This window comes from Populus nigra, chromosome 8, assembly GCF_951802175.1.
Source record: "Populus nigra chromosome 8, ddPopNigr1.1, whole genome shotgun sequence".
Lineage (NCBI taxonomy): Eukaryota > Viridiplantae > Streptophyta > Magnoliopsida > Malpighiales > Salicaceae > Populus > Populus nigra.
Genome location: NC_084859.1, coordinates 14,981,932 through 15,003,736, shown reverse-complemented (window position 1 = coordinate 15,003,736; position 21,805 = coordinate 14,981,932). Strand labels below are relative to the sequence as shown.

Genomic DNA, 21,805 nt, shown 5'->3' with positions numbered 1-21,805 from the left:
CTGTCACTGGACATTGACAAAATTATGATCAACATTCAACAGTCATTATTATCTAAGGAAAAAAAAAACACAATAATGATTAACGTCATGAGCTAGTTGCTAACGCGGTTTAAATAGTATTTTATAAAAAATTTATTTATTTTTATTTAAAATTTATTTTTATATTTTTAAATAATTTTAATATGTTAATATTAAAAATAATTTTTAAAAAAATATTATTATGACATATTTTTAATAAAAAATACTTTAAAAAAACTATTATTACATATTCCTTAATCATTGAAAAATAATTAAAATAAATAATGATTAACATATTGAAAATTATTTATATATTTAGTGAATACCTTTCATGTATTTAAGTAATAAATGTGTTTTTCTTCTTTCTTTTTTATTTTTGATTTAAAAATTTATTTGCTAAAGCGGTTTAAAATAAACTTATTTTTATTTAAAATTAATTTGTTATATTTTTTATTTAAATCTTTTAAAAAATGAAAATAAGAGAATTTCATGGATATATCAAAACCATCCAACTGAAAAATTGTTTTATTATTATATAGAAAAACTTCAAAAACATGTGATAAAAAAAATTATTAGGATCACTATATGTTTTAAAGGGATATTATTGATATTTTTCTAATCTTATAGTTAATGTTGAATTCAATGACATAAATTAGGTGAGAGAAAAATAATTAGTTTTTAAGTTGCTGATATTTTAATTTATTATATGCTAAATGGCATCCGTTCAATTTGAATGATAGAATACATGGAAATATTATTGAAGATGAGGTCTATATGTCTTATAAAAAATATTATTTAAAATTTTGAATCATAACATGTTTTTTTAAAAAAAATCATATAAATAATTTATAATTAAATTACTTAAAATCACTATATATGTGCAAAGTAAACACTTGAAGTATCCTTTTGAAGAACAAAAATGGTATGGTATGAATGGAATTGGGTAAGATATAAGCTGAAAAACTTGAACTTGTATGAATTTAAACATGAACTTCAACATATTATATATCCACATAAATTTATCAAGAATAATAAGTAAAACGGATTTATCATAGTCATAAATTAATATAAATCTAGATCAACCCACTTATAAAAGTAAATAATTAGCAAAGACCTAGTGGTAAGAGTTTGAGATCAAGGGGTTTAGTTTCCTTGCGGTCTCAAGTTCGAGTTCTGTGGTTACTAATATGATAGCTATTTGAGACTTACATAGTCGTTAACTTTAGGGCTCGTGAAATTAGTCGAGGTACTCGCAAGCTGACTCAGACACCCACGTTAATAAAAAAAAAACTTGGCAAAGTAAAGAAAGAAAAGGGGAAGATATTATATTAGTTTTCAATATGTTTTGAGGTTTACATGGTCGTTAACTTCAAGGCTCGTGAGATTAATCGAGATGCACGTAAGCTGACCCGGACACCCACGTTAATAAAAAAAATTGACAAAGTAAAGAAAGAAAAAGGGAAGATATTATATTAGTTTTCAAATGTTTTATAGTGAAAGCTTGATAATTGCATCATCAAGTCACAAATTAATGATAGTAAGCATGGAACTTTAACATAATAAAAGTTAAAACAACATTGATGCTAAATATGGCTACAACTTTGTTTAATATCAATTAAAGTTTATGTCTTTGCAGTGAAAAATGCACTACTTAAACAAATAAACCTTTTTCCACACTAACTGATCAAAGAAAATCATATGATGAGTCTACAAAAAATCTATGCAAGGTCTCTTTAAAACACATCAAGCTTGTTTTTTTAGTCCAATACACAAGATAATAAATTCACACAACTACTTGTTAGATCAAATGATATATGATAAATAATCATAGACATCGAAGTTATCAAGTTATCGATCTCTTATGCATGCCAATGGGAACTTGAATATTCTTAATTATAAAAAATATAAAAAATTGCTTATTGAAATAATTATATATGTCAAAGGATTTAAATCACATTTTCATTAAGCATCTTAAAACTTTTAGACCTGTTTGTTTTTGTATTTCAAAAGCGTTTTTTAAAAATTTTAATTTTTTTCTTTACTTTAAATTATTTTTTTTTGTGTTTTCAGATTATTTTGATATGCTAATATCAAAAATAATTTTTTAAAAAATATTATTTTAATACATTTCTAAATAAATATTATTTTAAAAAGCAACTACTACCATACTCTCAAACACCTTTTACAAAAGAAATGCATTCATTATATATTGTCAAAGTTAACAAAGCTAAAAGAGTCATAATTGTAACCAATACATTTAATACTAGGTCATCAACCAAAAGTTTAATTAATAATTCTAGGATTCCTATCTTTTGATTAGCCATATAGAATTAGTATTTTCAAATAAAAATTCAGTATTTTCAAAAATAAAATTTGATAAATAAAATAGCTAATTTGGATCATCATAATCAAATCTCTATTGTAGAAGAAACCAACCCAAAGCTTTCTTGAATTATAATGGATGCCTTAATTATGGCTACAAACCATTTTAATTTTAAGAAATTTCAATTTTGAGTCTTTTTCCACTTCCAACGAAAAGATTTTACTTTAGTATATATATAAACTAGTAATAAAAATCTAGCATTTTAGAATCATATTCTCAACTAATTTAACAAAGTTTGAATATAAACTTTATTCAATTTCAACTAAAAATTACATTGCTCGTGATGTTGAACCATCAACAACTTTCTTTTCAATCTTCAAATCATCAATTGCTTTTTTTTTAATCCCCTATGACCTAAAATTCTCAGGCATTCATTATCTACTCATTGACTTAACCTTCTAAGTTTGTGTACCTGTATAAACATAGATAAAAGCCTGCATTAGCACAAAAACATTATTTAAGCTCAATCTATTATGCTAAAGAACTAGTTTAATCCAAAAATTTAAGATGTCGAGTGAGGTCTCACAAATGATTTTATATTATTTTCTTACATGTCACCTTAAATGAAAGTTCTTGAAACCTATGAAACTCACCTCAAATCAATTCTTTATTCTTCAATTCACAACAACCATCTTTTCTTTTCTATCCTTCCTTCTGCATCTCTTATAATCTCCGTTAATCCATCTTTCTTTCTTTTTTTCTCCTTGTTAATTGAAATAATAAGAAAAAGATCACTCAAACTCTTTTTACATATATCCCTTTCACAGATGTCCCCCTCTTTTTTTCTTGAATCTTATTAATTTTCTTTCCTTTCCAGTAAGGTAAATGATTAAGAAAAGGACAAGGTCTATATATATGACAAGCAACAATTGGTGTTTGAAGATTACAACCTCTTCAATAATAGAAAACTAAAGATTGTATCTCCACCAAGACGAACTTATACAATTATAATGAACTTACATACCTAAGAAAGCATATACAAAATGTATGAAGCATTATAACACAAGACAATGATATTGTATGCAAAGTCCTCTTAATAATATTCTATTGATCTACTCAAGTGTTGTACCACGGCTTAAAGCATGGATCATCTTTAACTTTTATGATCTTAGCGCCAAACTCACCTCCCGTTTCAATACAAGCATACAAGCTAAAAAAAGCATCATTAAGCTCTTTGTCATCACACAACGAGAATAGAAGAGCATTGAAGCATATCTTCAAAAAATCTAATAAGAAAATACTTAAGTCTACTTGAACCCATTGAGAATGAAGTCTTGAGTTGTGAGGTCTAAACTAATCTTTATAAGAACAAATGTATATTTTTCTTGGTTGAAATCTCCTCAATGTGAAACAGGCGATGAAAAACCATATTTGAATACAATAATCAAGCGTAAACAAACATTAACACCCTTGTTTTTTTCCATTAAATGTAGGGATGTTTTGTCACGTCTAAAATAAAATCTTCATTTCTCTAAATGAATTCTCCATGTCTCCAAATGAATCTTTATGTCTCTAATAAAATCTCTACAATGAGATCTTTATGTTTCTATTGAAATCTCCCTGTCTCCAATAAAATATTCACGGTGAAATCTCCATATCTCCAATGAAAGTCTTTATATTTTCATACAATGTCTCCTTACATGATGCTTTAACATTGCTTTTATTATTGTAAATCATTCTCCACTTTCTAAGTAATAATGTTTTTTTTCTAAAAGAAATAAGTAAATTAATTAAACTCATATCTCTCTTGCAATGCCATTAATAAAAACCACCACAAATAACTTGACATGTATAAGATAATAAGTGTTTTCTCTTCCTCTTACTTCTACTGATTAACTCTTTTAAACATGAATGATTAGAAGACTTAAAAGAGGCAAATGGTTGTGCCAAAAAAGTAATCTTAGTCATTCATACCTTTTCTAGCCATTTAGGCCAAGCCTAAATGGCCTCCCCTTACCTCATCTTTACCAAGCGATAAATAAGTTTTATGCAATGCTTTTAGACCTTGCTTATGTATCCTTGTCACATATGCACCTCAATATATTTTCTAGTTTCAAGATATAGAACTTGTCACACATGCACCTTAATGTATTTTCCAGTTTCAAGATATAGAACAATGTTGCACACCACTTAGTAGCGCACATCAAGTTTTCTATGTAGAGTATATGCACGTTATTTCTTTATAATAGTTATTTCATGTCCATATGTTACCTTAAAGGGCATGGTTAATCACCAATCCTTCCACCAATGATATAATAAGGCATTATAACCAATGACGAACACTAACCTCTTTATTAATAGTATAATAACCGATAACTCACCACAATATACTTGTGACATCATTCTCTACTCTCCATGAGTTAAATTGATGTAACAAAAATTTATAAATACATCAGGTCATTAAATAAACATTTAAGTAATTCAAATTCAAGTTTCTTCACAACAGTTCATTCAATAATCACACATCCCTACATTTTTATTCTTCTTTTCTTTTCTATACAATACTTCTTTTATATTTACAAGCTTAAACAATGAAGTGTCCCATGTTACGATAAAGAACTTGTGTTCGTAGTTTCAAGCCCAAACACATATCAGAAGTAGTCATTAAATTTTGTATACGATGGTCTGATGAGGGGTTATTTTAAGATATAGAAGAACACAAGTGGGCATTCAGCAAAATATCTCACTCCTGATAGTGAAACCTTGTCACAAAAGATTTCGACATGGAACGCTGAAATCAGACACTGTGTGCTGTTAGTTGTTCGACCAAGCATGTGCCAATGACAATGATCCTCTCTGAGCCTACAACCTCAGCCCTCAAGATAAAAACCTAGGAAACGGTAGAAATTAATCCAATGACGAAAAAAATGCATGGTTTACAAATAACAGTGACACGCGTAATGTTCCAGTTCTTGAAACTGGTCGTGCAAATCACGTCAGTTCTTGGATTCACAAGAGTCCATTTTACTTTTTGAAAAATGATTCTACCTCTTCCCACTACTCACGCCAAATATTGAAAAAATAATTGAGAGGCAAGATGGGCCAGCAGAGGAAAGGGAATATTTGGTGCGGTGGCCGGTAGGATGTGAAAGATTGGGAAATTTACCGACCACTTGACCACGATGGTTTATCAAATATCTTCACTTATTGATCAATCATGAAATATAACTAAATTCCCGTGCATTTTTCATTACCACATAAAATAATTTCTGAGGCCACCGGAATTAACAGTTTGAAATTGAATATGACTTTTCTCACTTTTCTGATGCGTAATATAAATTTGATTATATGTATATATATATATATATATATATATATATATAGTCTAAAGTTTACGACCGTCTGGATGAACTAAAAAAATAGCAATTACTAATTAATCTTGAATCTTCGAACTTGAACCGATTCATTTGGCGACTTTAGGTGATTAGCAACATTGACGATAAACTTATTGCTTACTGAACCAAATAAAGGCAGAACATCAAAATATATGGTCCATATCTTGTCAGATAACTGCAGATTTTGCTTAGTGGAGGAGAATAAAGAATTTGCAGATTTTCAAGCTTCAAAAGAAACAGACACCATCCTGCACTTATTCCCTTCACATTCAACAGCATAAAAAAATAAAAAATAAAAAGTTGTAGTTTATTGCTGAACAAAATTGACACCAATCGATCAAATCCAAATGAAAAGGAGATAAATATTCCTGTTGCTTATGAAGAAATCACTTCTGACATCGCTGCAGCCTTTTTTTAGAGGTAAAAGTGAAGGAATCAATCTCAAATCTTTCATTTTCTTGCATAGTGAGTGCACTTGAGGCATTGAAACTTCAGATAACCCATCTTGGGAAAAGCAGATACCAAGTTAATTGAAAGAGCATCCCTTATCTCACTTGTGCCAATGTTAAATTACAGTATCTATCAAGACGTGTACACACTCCAAATGCCACTTTCCTAGTATATTGCCAGGTGAAGGGTCTTTGAAAGTATCAAAATTGCTCTCTCTTACAACTGTTAAACATTGAAGCTAGGCAAAAACAATAAAGAGATGTTTAGGATCTCGGGGCCCATAGTTGAGTACAATTTTCGTTCCTGCTCAGTATTCGCCTCTAATGAAAAACTATTTTGGGAATTGATAACCATCTTGATATGCCATTAGTCTACCATCTACTTTGAAACTAGAATGGTTGAGAAAGTTGCTGGCTGTAAACTGTTCTGAGAAAGAGTAGCTCCCCCCTGGAAGCCTCGTGGCTCCTCCTCTCATGCTTAGGCTTGGCATGCTGCTTTCTCGAGCTAGATTTTCCAAGCTGACTTGGGTTGGAATATTAAAATTACTATTTACGGCCTGAAGAAATGGATCTGGGAGTCCATTTCCAAAAATTGATGACGTGCTATTTTGATTGAAGTAACTGATGCCTCTCGAACTCACTTGAGCAAAGTTTCTACTTCTTTCCTCTGGCTGCATGTCCTGAAAGTATCCATGAAGACTGCTTGAACCTAGTAACAGATTCGGTCTTTCTGAACTCAAGCCTATTTGATTCCCAGCAAGTCTTGGTTGAATAGAGTTCAATGAAGATGTATCAAACCTATGGTTTGCTACATGAGGCTTTGTTAACACAGTAGGCAGTGTTAAGTACATTGACGAAGCTACCTGGTTCGAGTTAGCTGGAAACATTGGTTGGACAGATAATGGCAGCCTTTCTCCTTTGTCCCTCTCAGTTGATGTCAAGGATCCAATCACTTGGGCACAATCAGATTGATGTTCAGGTACTTGATGGTGACGATTAGAATCACTAGTCTTTCTGCCTTTTGCAGACCTCTCTGAAGATTTATTGTTGCTTTGAGCTCTTATGCCCAACACAATGCTATTTAGCTGCTGCACTTGCACATTCTGATCCGAAGAACTAGGTTTAGAATTCAACTTGGCAGATAATGCCATTCTTTCTTCTGTGTCCTTCTCAGTTCTTGATGAGGGTACATTTGCTCGGCTATAACCAGCTTGACTGTACAATGATAGACTGCAATTACTAAAATCAGCTGATTTATTGGTTTCACTAAACCTCTCTGTAGATTCGTCATTGCAGTCTTGAGCCCCTTCGAAAGATTTGAAGGCATTTCGATTCTGCAGGAAAATGGTCTCCTGATGATGCACTTCAGTGTTCTCGAAATTGATTAGGTTCTGCCTGTGGACGTTCTCCTCAAACTCTTTATGGGCCTGCAGTTGGCCATACCCCTGAATGTTGTTTTGATGTTGTGCCGGTATGTTCTTCTCGAAGATGTTTCGGTGCTGAACTTCCGCATTCTCCTCAAAGTTGGTTTGGTTCTGCAATTGAACTTTCTCTCCTCTGAAGCTGCATTCTCTTGTTGCCAGCTCAGAAACTGTCTCCTCTGCCACCAATTTCTGCATTTCTTCCCTCATCCACTTCAACAAATTCTCTCTTGAAACTTTAAGATCCTCCAATAAGAAGTTCATGTATTTCTTAAGATCATAAAATACAGCCTGCTCATCAGTAATAGTTTTACTCTTCTTACGGCGGACTCCTTTACGAGGGCCCTTCTTTATATCATTAGGAGCTGAATCATCCCTTTTACTCTTCCTCCTCCTCCGGCCATTTTCAGCTTTCCCATATTTCATTTGGTCCGAAATACCAGGATCACAGTTCCCATTCTGGTGCAGTTTACTAGCCTCGCTAGTTTCCTCATTGTCAACTGAAATGAAGCTGGAGATCAGTTTGCATGTTTTGAGAGCTGGCTCGCCACTTGGTTTTGAATCATTGCTAGAAGAATCGGAATCATTGTCTTTCCTCCTAAACTCCCAGCGTTGATGCAGTTTCAGTTGCTCTGCCATTTTAGAGCTGGCGGACATCATGAACTCACTAACTCTGGATCATCACATAAATTGAAGATGTTGAATTGTCAATGTTATTTTTTCCATCGCCTGGGGAATCACAGCACCGATTCCTTCCCACATATCAACATTCCATGATCTTCTGAAGTGAATAAGCTGGTAGGCAATCAGACTACCAAACTTCGACTGCAACTCTTTAAGCAGGAACCTGATTGCATAGAGAATACTTCAAAGTGAAAACGAGTCTATCAAACATGGTGTTCTAAATATGAAATATTTGCCTTCTTTCATCATTTTAATTTCATAACAAAGAATAATCAATAACCAATTTTAATGAATTCACTGACATCATGGATTCTCTGTACTTGTGAAATTATGCAACAGGTGATGCTGTGAAGAGGTAAAAACTAACTATCAGACTGAATATCTACAGCAATACAAACCCGCATATAAAAGAAAGAGCACCATCTTGATCTTAAAAAAATAAGTACTTAAAGTTTCAAAATCCTCCCCTCACTAAGGCATGAGATGTAAACCAGCAGAAAAGCAATCCAATTTCTGAACCTTATATACCTTTCAATGAGGCAATAAAGTCAAACAAGGCACGAACTAGCATACCAAACTGGTACTTTATAATATCCATAATCAGGAAAAACTGCAAAATGATGCTTCAAATAGTTTTAAAAGAAAAGAATAGAATGCCACCAAAAAACTTGTGAACAGACACTAATCAACTCATAGGATAACTACTATCTTGTATGTTGATCTCATAAACCCAGAAACCAGAACAATTCAATAAAGGGGCAATTCCGAAATCCAAATATAATGTACATAAAATCCACAGGAAAGAAAACTGGATTCAATCATTATCTTTTTCATGGTATTGCATACGAATAAAAAAACCGAAAATTATCATAACAAGTGAAAAGGGAACATTAACAAATGAAGAGAAGATCAGATTAACAACACCAAAGCACAAAGTACTGAGCTTTTGAAAGATGGACATCAACTCACCATGTAAGAAGTCAAGAAGATGCTTCTCTCTCTCTATCAAACATCTACCTCTAAGAGACTAAGTCCCATTTCTTTTAGAAGAGCTGTTTTCACCGTGGGTTTATATCTCCACTCTCTCCCTTTAAAAGGCAAGAAAAGATATGTTTTGTTTCCATCTGTGCAGTGTGAGTGTGTTTGCTGTTTATGGAAGTGAGTCTGTGAGCTGGGTGGGAAGTGGCAGAAAGAGTCATGGGTGGCAATTAACCTTTTTTTGTTAATACTGGCTGGTCATTGTGGCAGATAGACATCAAAGCTTACTCAGTGCTTTTATTTATTTTTATTTTATTTTTTTGTAACTCCAAAAAGAATGTTCTTTAGCATTTTAAAGATTTTGTCACTGGATTTGAGATAAGCCCATTTATAATTCTTATCTATTTTCACCGAACACCTGCCTTTCTTGTTGAGACAAATTGTCTTTCCATGTAAACTGGCTTCCTGTCTTCAAGTCTTTTAACTTCCATGCGAAAAGGACTTTTGTCTCGCGTTCAACTTACAGCTGTAAGGATTAATGGGTTTTATGTATGCATTCAATATTTAGATAATCTGGCAATTCTAGAAAAACCCATTTATTGTTTTTACTATTGGTTTGGTGCAATCATGTCATAAATGTTTTTTTGTGGGCAAATTTAGTAATGGTGTTCTTTGGATGGCATGTTGAATCAAATATGGCTGCTGAGCAATGTAGCTCTAATGTGCTTCTCCTTTCCTTTTCTTCAAGATGGAACATACAAGAGGTCTAGTTTGAAAATACAGTTTCAGTATATCAATAGAATTGAAAGGAGTAGTATCAAAAACAGAGAATCACCGAACGCATTTGCACCAAGGCATTATTTTTACATCAATGCTACTGGAAAATGTAAGAGATGTGGAAGAAAGGAAAGAAACCTCGTGTTTACTGCAGAGAAACAGCAAAATTATTCCATCATTTTGACTTGGGATACACCTAAAGCTGTGTAGACTGTAGAGTTGAAGTTATCCTGCATCGGCAAGTCACATTTTTTTTTATTATTAAAAGAGAGAGAGAGAGGATGACAAATGATAAGGGCGGTGATGAAAATCAAATTTCTTTTTTATCCACAGGGATACCTCAGCCAATTAAACTTGGAATTCCAGCGTTGGGTCTAGTTTTAAGATTTATAAGCAGGTTATCAGTTCAGGAATCTGAGGGTAAGACCTTTCTTTCCCCTTCTTTTCTTCTTGACTTTGCCTTGCTTGAACAACAGATTATCAAACCCTATTAGCAAAATGAAATCATTGGAATTTCCATACAGGGCACACTTAGTGTGATCAATGTTCTGAGACAATGATGATTGATGCGTACTAATTATATTCCTTGATGCTGCTTTAGCAAATAGTCCACCATAAGAAAAAGAAGAAAAAAAAGGCACTGGTTATTAACCAGAACTCAAACCTTATCAAATTACAACGTGGCAGGACCATCTACACACTATCTCGTTGTTGAAAAATTGTAAATAAAGACATCAAAGATTAACAACGATCAAATTATTAAAGACAGTCGAAAAGTGTAAGGCCTTGTTCTGTCAGGACCATCATGGTGGGAAGACACATCACATGCACTGTACCCTCATCAACCTTCGGGCATTGATTCTGATTGTTAAGCGAAGGTACAACTTAAGCATTTGCTAGTTTTCTGACAGCATTGTATTATTGATGATAATTAAACCTATTAAAGGGTTTTTAGGGTACTGACGTGAAGTGAAATGAAATGAAATGCCCGGGGATAGCCAAGAAGGGCCTCATTGTTTCTCTCGAGCAAATACGATGGGTCTACCATTGAATCTAGTAGCTCCTCGCTTTTCATTCTGCTTCAACAGGAGAGCAAACGGACGAAGGTTGTAAAAAAAAATTCACATAAAATTAAATTGTAAAATTATAAAGTTATAAGCAAACTTTTTAACTAATTATATAGTTAATTTCAACTAAATAATAAATAACTTTGTAATGCAATTGATGAACTTTCGCACTATCAATAACATCAAATAAATAAAAATTTGATCTTTTTATTACTCTATAAATAATATCAAGCAAATAAAAGTTTGATAAACCATGATTTTCCTTTTTAGTTGTCCAATCATCATCATTGTAATTCAATTTATTGCACATTACAAACACCAACACCGAGTCATTTATTTTTTTTAATTGGAGCTTAGTTTTTTTATTTATTTAAATGATGTTTGCACTCCTCAATTCCTTAAAGGATAAGGTAGGTGATTTCATCTTGAATACTACACATATTTCTTTCTTCTCTGTATAGACGACTGCAAAAACCATCCATTGAGATGAAGAGTCATATTAGCCATTGGCACGACTTTAGTTTTTATGTGAAGAGCGAGGAGAAGCTCAAGAAGATTGCAGTGCTGACACGTACAATTGAAGAGGAGATCGAGGATCCTGTTTGCAAAGGATGCCCTCAAATCATTCATGGCTCGGCTTGTGCCTGTCAATCAGGTTGCGATTTTTGGCTACATAAATCATGCTTTGAATCGCCCACTGAGTTGGTGCTTCCTCTTCACTTGCTCAATCACCCACTCAGCCTTGATTTTAAAGATAGTTACGAGTATTTCATTTGCTCTGAATGTAGAGATTTAAGCAACAACTTTTCCTTCCACTGCAATTTATGTGAGTTCCAACTTGATGTCAGATGTCCATCCATCATCGATGGTATCAAAGTTCAAAGACCAGAAAGAAGCAAGATAGAAATTGGGATTTACTATTTCAGTGATCCCCTGATTTGATCGACTTCAACACGAGGGACATCCTTACTCAAAACTAGTATAAAATCAGTGCAAAATCAAGAGTTTGCATGATTTTACCGAGTTTACCAAGTTGAGTCCGACCAATTTTGCATGCTAAATACAAATTGACTCGTAAAATAGTTAACTTGAGATTTTAACAATCTTGAAACGGACCATTGAAGCACAAAAACCAATTTGGTATACTGAAAAGAACATCGAAGGATTCCTCACACTTGGCAATATGCTTGCAAATGTGTACCTCTGGTACTTCACAGGATCAGAATTTTCATATTCCCACCCTATATGTTTACACCAGACTTTAGACTGCACAAAGACCTGAAAAAACCAACGGGGCAAAAAAATAGCTTTTACAAACTCATTTTAAGGGATTGCAAGTGCAGATCTTACCGGTTACCATACCCTTTCTGAAGCTTTCATCGAGGATTGCACCGTGAAGATCTTTCCAGCCACGAAGCATTCTCTTCCTTTTGATAACTACCGTTGGGAATTGAATAGATTCTACTTTTATACAAGAGAAAACTCAAAACTATTGTTCTCTTCGTTGCATTGGATAGGTTCAGTATCGACCAATTCCTCTCTGACACTAAATCAATGGCTTCCTGGTAACCTGCTGCAGCAGAGGCACGAAAAAAAAAAGCATGAGATAAAGGCAAAAAGTTCATGTCTTTTTGTACGCATCAAGTTCTGGATCCATCGCATGTGATGATCAATAAACAAGAGACAAAGAGAAACCATCTTTTTATTCTGTTTTCGTTGTTACTCTGCACATGTCACTATCGATATGAGAGTTTGAGATCCTAGTTCTTTGAAATAATCCATCTGATGACAAGTACTGAATCAGAAAAGATTTTAGAAGATGTAAGCTGGAATCAGATTCCCAAATGAAAACCCAACATAGGCATGAGAGGAAGAAGATGCTGAACCATAAAAGAATTTCTGTACGCATTACCATGGTACTTCCATGTCCTAGTAATCCAACAAAGTATCAGCTTACTATAAACAGGTTAGACAAATTTCACAATTGATCCTTGATAATATGAGAACAATCAAGACCGGGCTGCATTTTGATTACTATTTTGATAACAATGAATTAAATTACCTCCATGGGAATTCACTTGTGTCTATCCCAGCTTGGTGAAGCTCGTCAACGTACTGCTACGCTTCCCTGCACTCTTCCCAGTCGTCAAAGAATTCTTTTTTGTCACCTTCAATCTGATATGTTTCATGGCCTTTACCAGCAACCACCTGCAGTTTAGAGTATTCAAGAGACAAGCTATACATAAAATGACACTCGGAATAATTTCAAGGGAACAATTCAGTTTTCCTTGAAAATATTGAACCATCTGTCTATAATCTTCAAAAGCAGGAGCAGCAAAAGGGGCATAAACCATATCGCCTTCTTCACCCATGGCAACAGCACAACGCACAGCTACTCACCTAATATCATGCAAAAACAGATGATGGCCATTGAAAAAGGAGGGTAGTAATCATTCTCCCCATGTTTCAAATACCCATGCATCGACCATCCTACGCCAGCTAACATGTCATCCAAGATGTCCACTGATAAAGATGAAATGAGTTAGCTGTAACTTTTTCAAACAAGGCATTTCAGCTACGCAGTACAGTTCAACACGCATACATGGATCTTCACCCCTTGGATTGTCAGATGTCAGAATTGTCACATCACTTTTATCTGTTGCAATTTTTTTGTCATTATTGGTCTCTTGCCTCTGTCTCTCTCGCCACCACAACCAATAGCTTCACAAAAAGTACGAAGTTGGTCAGGAGAACAAATACTTACATTTCTTCAAGAAACTCATCCTTGCCCCGGCCATCACAATGACAAAAATTGGCAACTTTACCAAGGTGAATTGGCGGTTTTCTCTGCCAACAACAGTCAGAACATAATTCTTACTTGTCAAATGAAGAAGAAAATAACAAGATAACCATAAACCAGTCAGTACTAACAGGCTAATGTACATACATTTTGAATTCTCAGGATTATGTTTGTCTTCAGCAGTTTTGATCCTATGGACTAGCTTATCTCTAAGGCTAGCTATTTTGTTTCTTCATTTATTCATCTTATTCATAACCTCTTCACCATCTCTAATTGTTGTTATATAGCCAAATAATCACATTCCGGATTATTTTTATTCTTTAACAATTATTTTTAATTAATATTATTAAAATTTGAAATTCATATTAGAAACAACAAAATATATATTTACAAACTTTCTCATGTATTTATACTTAATAGATATTATTCTTTACGTGTTTCACTTAATTTTTTTTCTTTCCAAGATAATATGATTATTTTTTTTATTTTTACCTCTCAATCTCAAAATTCAAATTCTTTAAAAAATTAATTCGCAACAAATCAAAAACTAATAACTTAGTAGGGCAATCCAAAATAATATATAGATTTAAAAAGCAATAAAAATTTAAAATTACCGATACAAAACTATGAATACAAAAATATAAAAATAAATTCATGTGAAATACAAACAATACAAAGATACAAAACATATTATAAAAATTAAAAAAACTAATGAAATAAAACTTAGATAACCCAAACTAAGCAAATACAATATTTGGATTGATTTTATTTACCGAACCTGAAATCAACTACAAAATAATTTTTAACGCAAATATATTATAATAAGACATTTATAAAAACTCTTTCCTTACATAACCTCTCTTCAGATACTACATTCTTTTTATATTTATTAACTTACATAACAGAGATTCACATATTAATGTATTTATTTTGTAGGAAAGCTCATGAACAATGCCCAAATCACTCCACTATCCAAAGACGCAGCCCGTTAAAAGCACAATCATGTCTGGAATTTTTCACGACCACATCACAAATAAACAGTTCATGGTTTTTGAATTCCTTTGCTTTTTTAAACGAATAGTTTTACAGTTTTGGATTAAAGTAATTTTATATTTGAATTTGAATTTTTCAAATATGAATTTGAAAATAATATTAAATGATCCAAAAGTAGATTGTAAAATTATAATGCATTTCTATTGTAAATTAATATTCAAATAAAAAAAAGATGCAAGGAAATCCTTCATAACTTTGTCTGATCTCAATTGCTAGTCAAACATGAATTGAAAATATCACGTGAATTTAAAAAAAAATAAACAAAAAACTAGAAACGATAAGCCTCTCACACAGTCAAATGCTCCAAACCCGAACCAAGCTGACCAAATAACAAGTTAAACAAAATAATCCACTTCAAAAAATGAATACAAATTAACAAAAACCAAAGGTTGTAGTGTTTTTACTATAGCTGAAATTACTGTTTGTTTTTTTACAAATCACTGATAAATTGGAGTAATGATTTTTTTCTTAATTTTCAATTTAATCCTTGAATTTTTTTTTGGTATACATTTGAGCCCTTTAAAACTCAAATTAACACTTAATTACATGTTTTTTTAATAAATGATTAAATTGAAAGATAGGATCAAAGTGAAAAACACAATTAAACTAGGTGGTGTCTTCAGATTTTATACAAAAAGTTTATTTTAGTTCCTTAAAATTTTTAATTTAAAGGTGATCGATCTTTTTAGTTTTTTATAAGTGCAATTTTGATACCAAAGTTCTTTTCTCTCATTTTTTTAGTCATTTAATTTTGTTAGAGGAGAGAGAGAGGGTTGCTTAATTTTGATGAAAAAAAATAGCAATTATCAACGATTTTGATCATCAAAATGGTTGAAATTGGTGTCAATATATTCTATTTAACGAGGAGAGTTTCACCTAGATAGTTTTTTTTTCTTCTCCTTGCTTGAGGAGGCAGATCTGACTATGTTAATGTTTTTGGATTCGAGTTGATTTCGGTTTTTTAAGTTATTTTTTAGGTCATGGACATGTTTATTAAGGTGTTTTGAGTAAAAAATAACTTTAAAACAGCAAAAAAATAACTCTTTGTTTTTTCTAGTGATCAGATCGCCGAATTCTGCACAAAGCAAACAACCTGTTATTTGGTATAATATTTATATAAAAAAAAAACGAGGTGAACAACCTATCGTTCACCCCAATAAGAAATTAAAAAAAAAAGGCTAGGCTCATGAGCATAAGTTGGGCTGATGTTTTTTGCCAATGTATCTGAGCTCCTTTTTTTTTTGCTTAAATTTTATTATTTTTGCTTAAATTTTATTATTTTATGTTTGAGTTGAAAAAATTGATAAAAAAATTATTGAATCTAATTAAATTTATGAATCGAGTCATAGGTTTAATGGGTTCATCTATAATATTCAAGTTATTATTTGTTTTTTTTAATATTTTTTGTTCCTTGATTTAATAACCCTTTGTTATTAATGATTAATTTTTGTATTTAGCTCAAAACTAAAAAAAAAACAATCTCACCATTTTTTTTTATCAATAATCTACTAATGTTATCTCAATCACCCACGTCTAATATATTTTTTTTTTAAAAAAAATATTTCATACAAAAAGAATTCTCATACACTATATTATTGTGTAATTAAATGAAAATTATGGATGCACATGACTTCTATAATGAGTTATTTTGTTGACTCGAGTTTTTTTAAGTTTTTTTTTAATTAAATGTTATTTTGTATCATTTTTATCCTTTAATATTAAAATAATTAAGAATTAAATTTTTTTATTTTATTTTTTTTCAAGATTATTAATGTGATTTTTACTTATTAACTCAGGTTTATCCATTAAAATTTTATTTTAATATTTTAAAAAAATCATTCAATATTTTTTTTTTAATATACGTTATTAATGTCTAGATTTTTTTAATCTAATTTTTAGGAGACACGTTATAAATGTCTAGATTTTTTTATTGTGTTTTAATTTTTTTTCCCTGATCCGCGGCCAACGTACCAGTAAACAGCTAAACCCCACCTCACCCCGCCAACTCTCATAAACCCTATATGCCGTCTCGTCCCCTGCCCTTTTTTAAACCCAAATCACTGTCTCAAAAAACCTTAGCTGACACCATCATCGCCATCGACTCCGCCCCCGCCGCCGCCACCAAGATGGACCCAAAAGCAGTGAAATCAGACCTAGTACTTATCCTCGACTACGGTTCACAATACACTCATTTAATTACACGAAGAATCAGGTCCCTGAACATCTTCTCTCTCTGTATCTCAGGCACTTCTTCATTAGAAACCATTACTTCACACAACCCCAAAGTTGTTATCCTCTCAGGTGGACCCCACTCGGTCCATTCTGCCAATTCACCAACTTTCCCATCTGGGTTTGTCGAGTGGGCTAAAAAAGGTGGTATCTTTGTGTTGGGGGTATGTTATGGGCTGCAATTGATTGTGCAAAGATTGGGCGGTCAAGTTGATGTTGGTCAAAGGCAAGAGTATGGAAGGATGGAGATTGAAGTGGAGAAGAATTTGGGTGTTTTTGGAAATAAGAAAGTTGGGGATAAGCAGGTTGTTTGGATGAGTCATGGTGACGAGACTGTTAAGTTGCCTTATGGGTTTGAAGTTGTGGCTAGGAGTCAACAAGGGGCGGTTGCCGCAGTTGAAAATAGAGAAATGAGGTTTTTTGGCTTGCAGTATCATCCGGAGGTAACTTGGGTTTGAATTCGATATTTGGGCTTATTTTGATTTTTGAGGTTGTTTAGTATTGTTGTAATTGAATGGATTTTTGTGAGTTCTGAAGTACCATTTATGTTTAAAGTGTTGCCTGACATTTAGTTAAATTTGAAACATTTAGATGCCATTAATTGATAAGTTTTATTATGTGAAGCAGTTTGCAAAGAAATTTTAATTCGGTAAATGGTTAGGGTGACTTTATGCAATGAGCTTGATGTGTGTAAAGTTTATTGTTATTCTAGTATAGGAATTTTTGTATGTTGGTCAAGCATGGTTTTCAGATAAAACTAGGAGTGAGATTGTTGTTCTTTGACTGGCTACGTGATTAGCCAAGCGTAAGCTAATAACGCTCAGAAAATTGATTGTTTTCTATCCTTTTGCCGTGGTTAATGTTTTGGAACTTGCGTAGGGTGATAGTGGGAGACTACTTTGTTTTATCATTTGTTGGCATGGTGTATATGCTGAAACTGTTGAATATTCTGCAGGTCACTCATTCACCCGAGGGCATGGATACACTGCGATACTTCCTGTTTGATGTTTGTGGAGTCTCTCCAGGGTGGAACATGGAAAATGTTTTGGATGAAGAAATCAAGGTGATCAATGACACAGTGGGGCCTGAAGAGCATGTCATATGTGCATTGTCAGGGGGTGTGGATTCCACGGTTGCTGCAACTCTTGTTCACAAGGCAATTGGAGATAGGCTTCATTGTATTTTTGTTGATAATGGCTTATTGAGGTGAGGGCAACCACCTCTCCTTTTCCATTTTTCCATTAACTATGTAACTGGCATCTCCCACCGAAATCTTTTTCCATATATCATGGTTTTATGTCATGTAGATATAAAGAGAGAGAACGTGTTGCGGAAACTTTTGAAAGTGATCTGCATCTACCTGTTACTTGTGTTGATGCATCAAATGAATTCCTTAGTAAGCTGAAAGGTGTGGTGGATCCTGAGATGAAAAGGAAAATTATTGGAAAGGAGTTTATTAGCATCTTTGATGCTTTTGCCCATGAGTTGGAGCAGAAATTGGGAAAGAAACCTGCATACTTGGTCCAAGGGACCTTGTATCCAGATGTTATTGAATCTTGCCCACCTCCTGGATCTGGAAGAACCCACTCTCACACTATCAAGAGCCATCATAATGTTGGAGGGCTTCCAAAGGACATGAAATTGAAGCTCATTGAACCACTTAAACTTTTATTTAAGGATGAGGTATTGATTAAACTTATTGCTGTCTTTTCTTCTTTTTTTGCATTGCATTGCTTTTTTTGCAATAGTTTTTTTTTTTTAATAACTTTCTCCCTTTTCATTTGAAAAGGTTCGTCAGCTGGGAAGAATCTTGAATGTTCCTGATGCATTTCTGAAGCGCCACCCTTTCCCTGGTCCTGGCCTTGCCGTACGAGTCTTGGGTGATGTAACTGAAGGCAATGCTTTAGATATCCTCCGCCAGGTATATACTGTTTATCACTGGAGCCGAACCTAATCCATCATTTTTGCTCTTTTATACTTTTTGGAAGTTACTGTTTTGGCTGCCTTTTCAGGTTGACGAGATTTTTATTCAGTCCATCAAGGATGCTGGGCTATATGATTCGATTTGGCAAGCTTTTGCAGTATTTCTTCCTGTTAGATCAGTTGGAGTTCAAGGTGATCAAAGAACTCATTCTCATGTTGTTGCTCTTAGAGCTGTTACGAGTCAAGATGGAATGACAGCTGATTGGTGAGCCTTCTCTTGTTGCTATATGTTTTGACCTTCTTATGACTCTTTGACGTGGGTGTTTGTGTGTCCTGGGCAACCTATAAAATGTTTAAGATTTAGATGTATTTTTTGGGTAGACTCAGATTGTACGACTTGTGCCTTTCACATCTGCACGCCTAAACTTCCTTTTCTTTATTTTTCATTATTGAGTTTTTTCTTGGCTTGCTAATATTTGTGGGATAAAGGGATTTACAATTCTTCTTTGCATTACAAACATTTTTTTCTTACATGGTAATGGTACAAGACTCCAAGCTTAAGATTTCTCTAGGATGGGAAGTGGTCAGAACAGACGTGGGAAATTTAGAAGAGCATGTTTTGTCTTTACTAGTGAGAAATGATCATTGGTTATTTAGGCATTCTATCTTGCCAAAAATTTATGCATCCATTGCTGTTTCATCTGTGTATTAATAAGTACTCTTACACCTATATTTGAATTGCGAAATTACAGGTACTATTTTGAACACAAGTTCCTTGATGACGTGGCCAGAAAAATCTGTAATAGTGTAAGAGGTGTAAACCGAGTTGTTCAAGACATCACATCTAAGCCTCCGTCAACAATTGAGTGGGAATGATGCAAACCTTGGATGCACGAGGCAAATGAGTAGAGTTGATAAGTCCAGTCATTGCTTGCTCCCGGCCCCAAATTCATTGATTAGCTGGGCGGCAAATGAGAAGAGTTGATAAGTGATGTGATTCTTTTACTGCATGATGTCGCTAGAATCTCTATTTAATGGACGGATGATACTTTTTAGACATTCAATTGAAATTTTATAAGAGTGATCATTATATTTAATTATTATCTGTGATGGCTTACAATACCTAGTTTTATTCTTGTGTTTCTTTACTTGGGAATGAAAGTTAAATTTCGGGTCTTGCCCAATATTGGCAATGCCACATCTATTCTATGGTGTGGCAATTTATTTGCAATCTGCAATTCATAGGGCAGCAAAGGGAAAATGTCTTGGGTAGTAACTTTTTAAGTTCGCAGCAGGTCTAGGTTTTTTAATGCTTTTATTTTGCCAAAGGTGTTCTTGTAATGCACTCCTGTTGGAGCCTGCTTTTATTATTTACCATCTTGTGGATCTTGTTATGTCATTAGGTTAAAAGTGTAAAAGGATTTTAGTTATATTGTGATCTGTAGGAAGTCTGTGAAGATATTCTTCTCCTCCTCTGGTGCTTTTTTTTTCCTGCTCTGCTATAGTGCCCTAGATCATTGCCTGGTGAATAGCAGTCAAACCTGCCATGGAACTTCAATAATCAAACAGTAATCTCTGCCTATTGCTCATAATTCTAAACCCTAAAGATCTTTCTGATGTCTTGTTATCTATGGGTGTATTGGATATCAGGATTTTATTCGTTAGAAGTGCTTGCTCCAGTAGACTGCATGCCATGTCCATTTCCTTGACATGGACTGGTTTATTGAATCTGCTGAAACTCTGCCTTTCCACAGTTGATATTCTTGTCTTGAAAATAGTATCTTCAGACATTTCCAGACATTTCCTTGACATGTCTGGTTTATTTTGTTGTGGTCTTTATGTATTTGGCATGCGTTCTTGTCACTAGCTCTAATGGTAGGAGCATTAGCAGTAGAGATATTGATCGGTGATTATGGCCTGTGGTCTCCACAACTATGCTGATTATGGTTTGATTTAATTATAAATTATCTCCAAAAGTTTTGATTTTGATGGGCTACACCCACTTGCCTTCTCTCTTTATACCTAACCCACTATTAGTAGTTGCTAGATAAATGCCAGTGCTGATAATATTAATATTAATGTTTTAAAATGAGTAAGAAAATTTTAAAATTTCATAATAAAAAAAAGGTCATTTGTGCTATTAGATCAATGACTCATAAAGTAAACAAAAACAAAAACAACACAAACAATGAATAAAGCATTTCATGTTTACTAACATAATTAATTTAATTTAATTAAAATAAAATATGAAATTCATTTTAAAAAAACTAGATTGTCGGAAAAAGAATTGAGTTGACTTCTGAAAGTGAATGAACAAAAATAATAAAATGTTGGTGGATGAAACCGAAAAATATCCTTAACTATATAAATTATTCTAAATAAACTAGATTATAATAAAGAGAATAAGGATGAAATTAAAAAAATATCCATAACTTCATAAATTATTCTAAATAAACTAGATTGTAATAAAGAGAATAAAGATAAAATCTTCAGGACAACAAATCTCATAAGCTGATTTGGATTTTTTCAAGGTTAGCACGAAAGTCAAGTATGAGAAAAAAAAATAAAAAAGGTCACACACGCTACACGATGTCGCTTGTACGTGGAGGGAACATCGAGATGCTTCAGTTGTTGCCCTAAAAGCAAAGTACTATTAATGTGCTTCCAAACTTTTTTTTTTGTTTATTA

At 33.1% G+C, this 21,805-nt stretch overlaps 2 protein-coding genes across 2 annotated transcripts; one reads left to right on the top strand and one right to left on the bottom strand.

Annotated features, from left to right (window-relative positions):
* Positions 1-6,262: 6,262 nt before the first annotated feature.
* Positions 6,263-9,625, bottom strand: LOC133701209 (uncharacterized). Its single transcript, XM_062125046.1, has 2 exons — positions 9,260-9,625; positions 6,263-8,453 (listed from the first exon to the last, which is right to left on the bottom strand). Exon 2 carries the CDS (start codon positions 8,264-8,266, stop codon positions 6,518-6,520), a length of 1,749 nt encoding a protein of 582 aa, XP_061981030.1. The 5' UTR covers positions 8,267-8,453; positions 9,260-9,625; the 3' UTR covers positions 6,263-6,517.
* A 7,302-nt stretch (positions 9,626-16,927) lies between these two features.
* On the top strand, positions 16,928-20,220 carry LOC133702288 (uncharacterized). Its single transcript, XM_062126602.1, has 6 exons — positions 16,928-17,637; positions 18,150-18,400; positions 18,502-18,877; positions 18,984-19,115; positions 19,207-19,382; positions 19,870-20,220. Exons 1-6 carry the CDS (start codon positions 16,987-16,989, stop codon positions 19,991-19,993), a joined length of 1,710 nt encoding a protein of 569 aa, XP_061982586.1. The 5' UTR covers positions 16,928-16,986; the 3' UTR covers positions 19,994-20,220.
* The last annotated feature ends 1,585 nt before the right edge of the window (positions 20,221-21,805 follow it).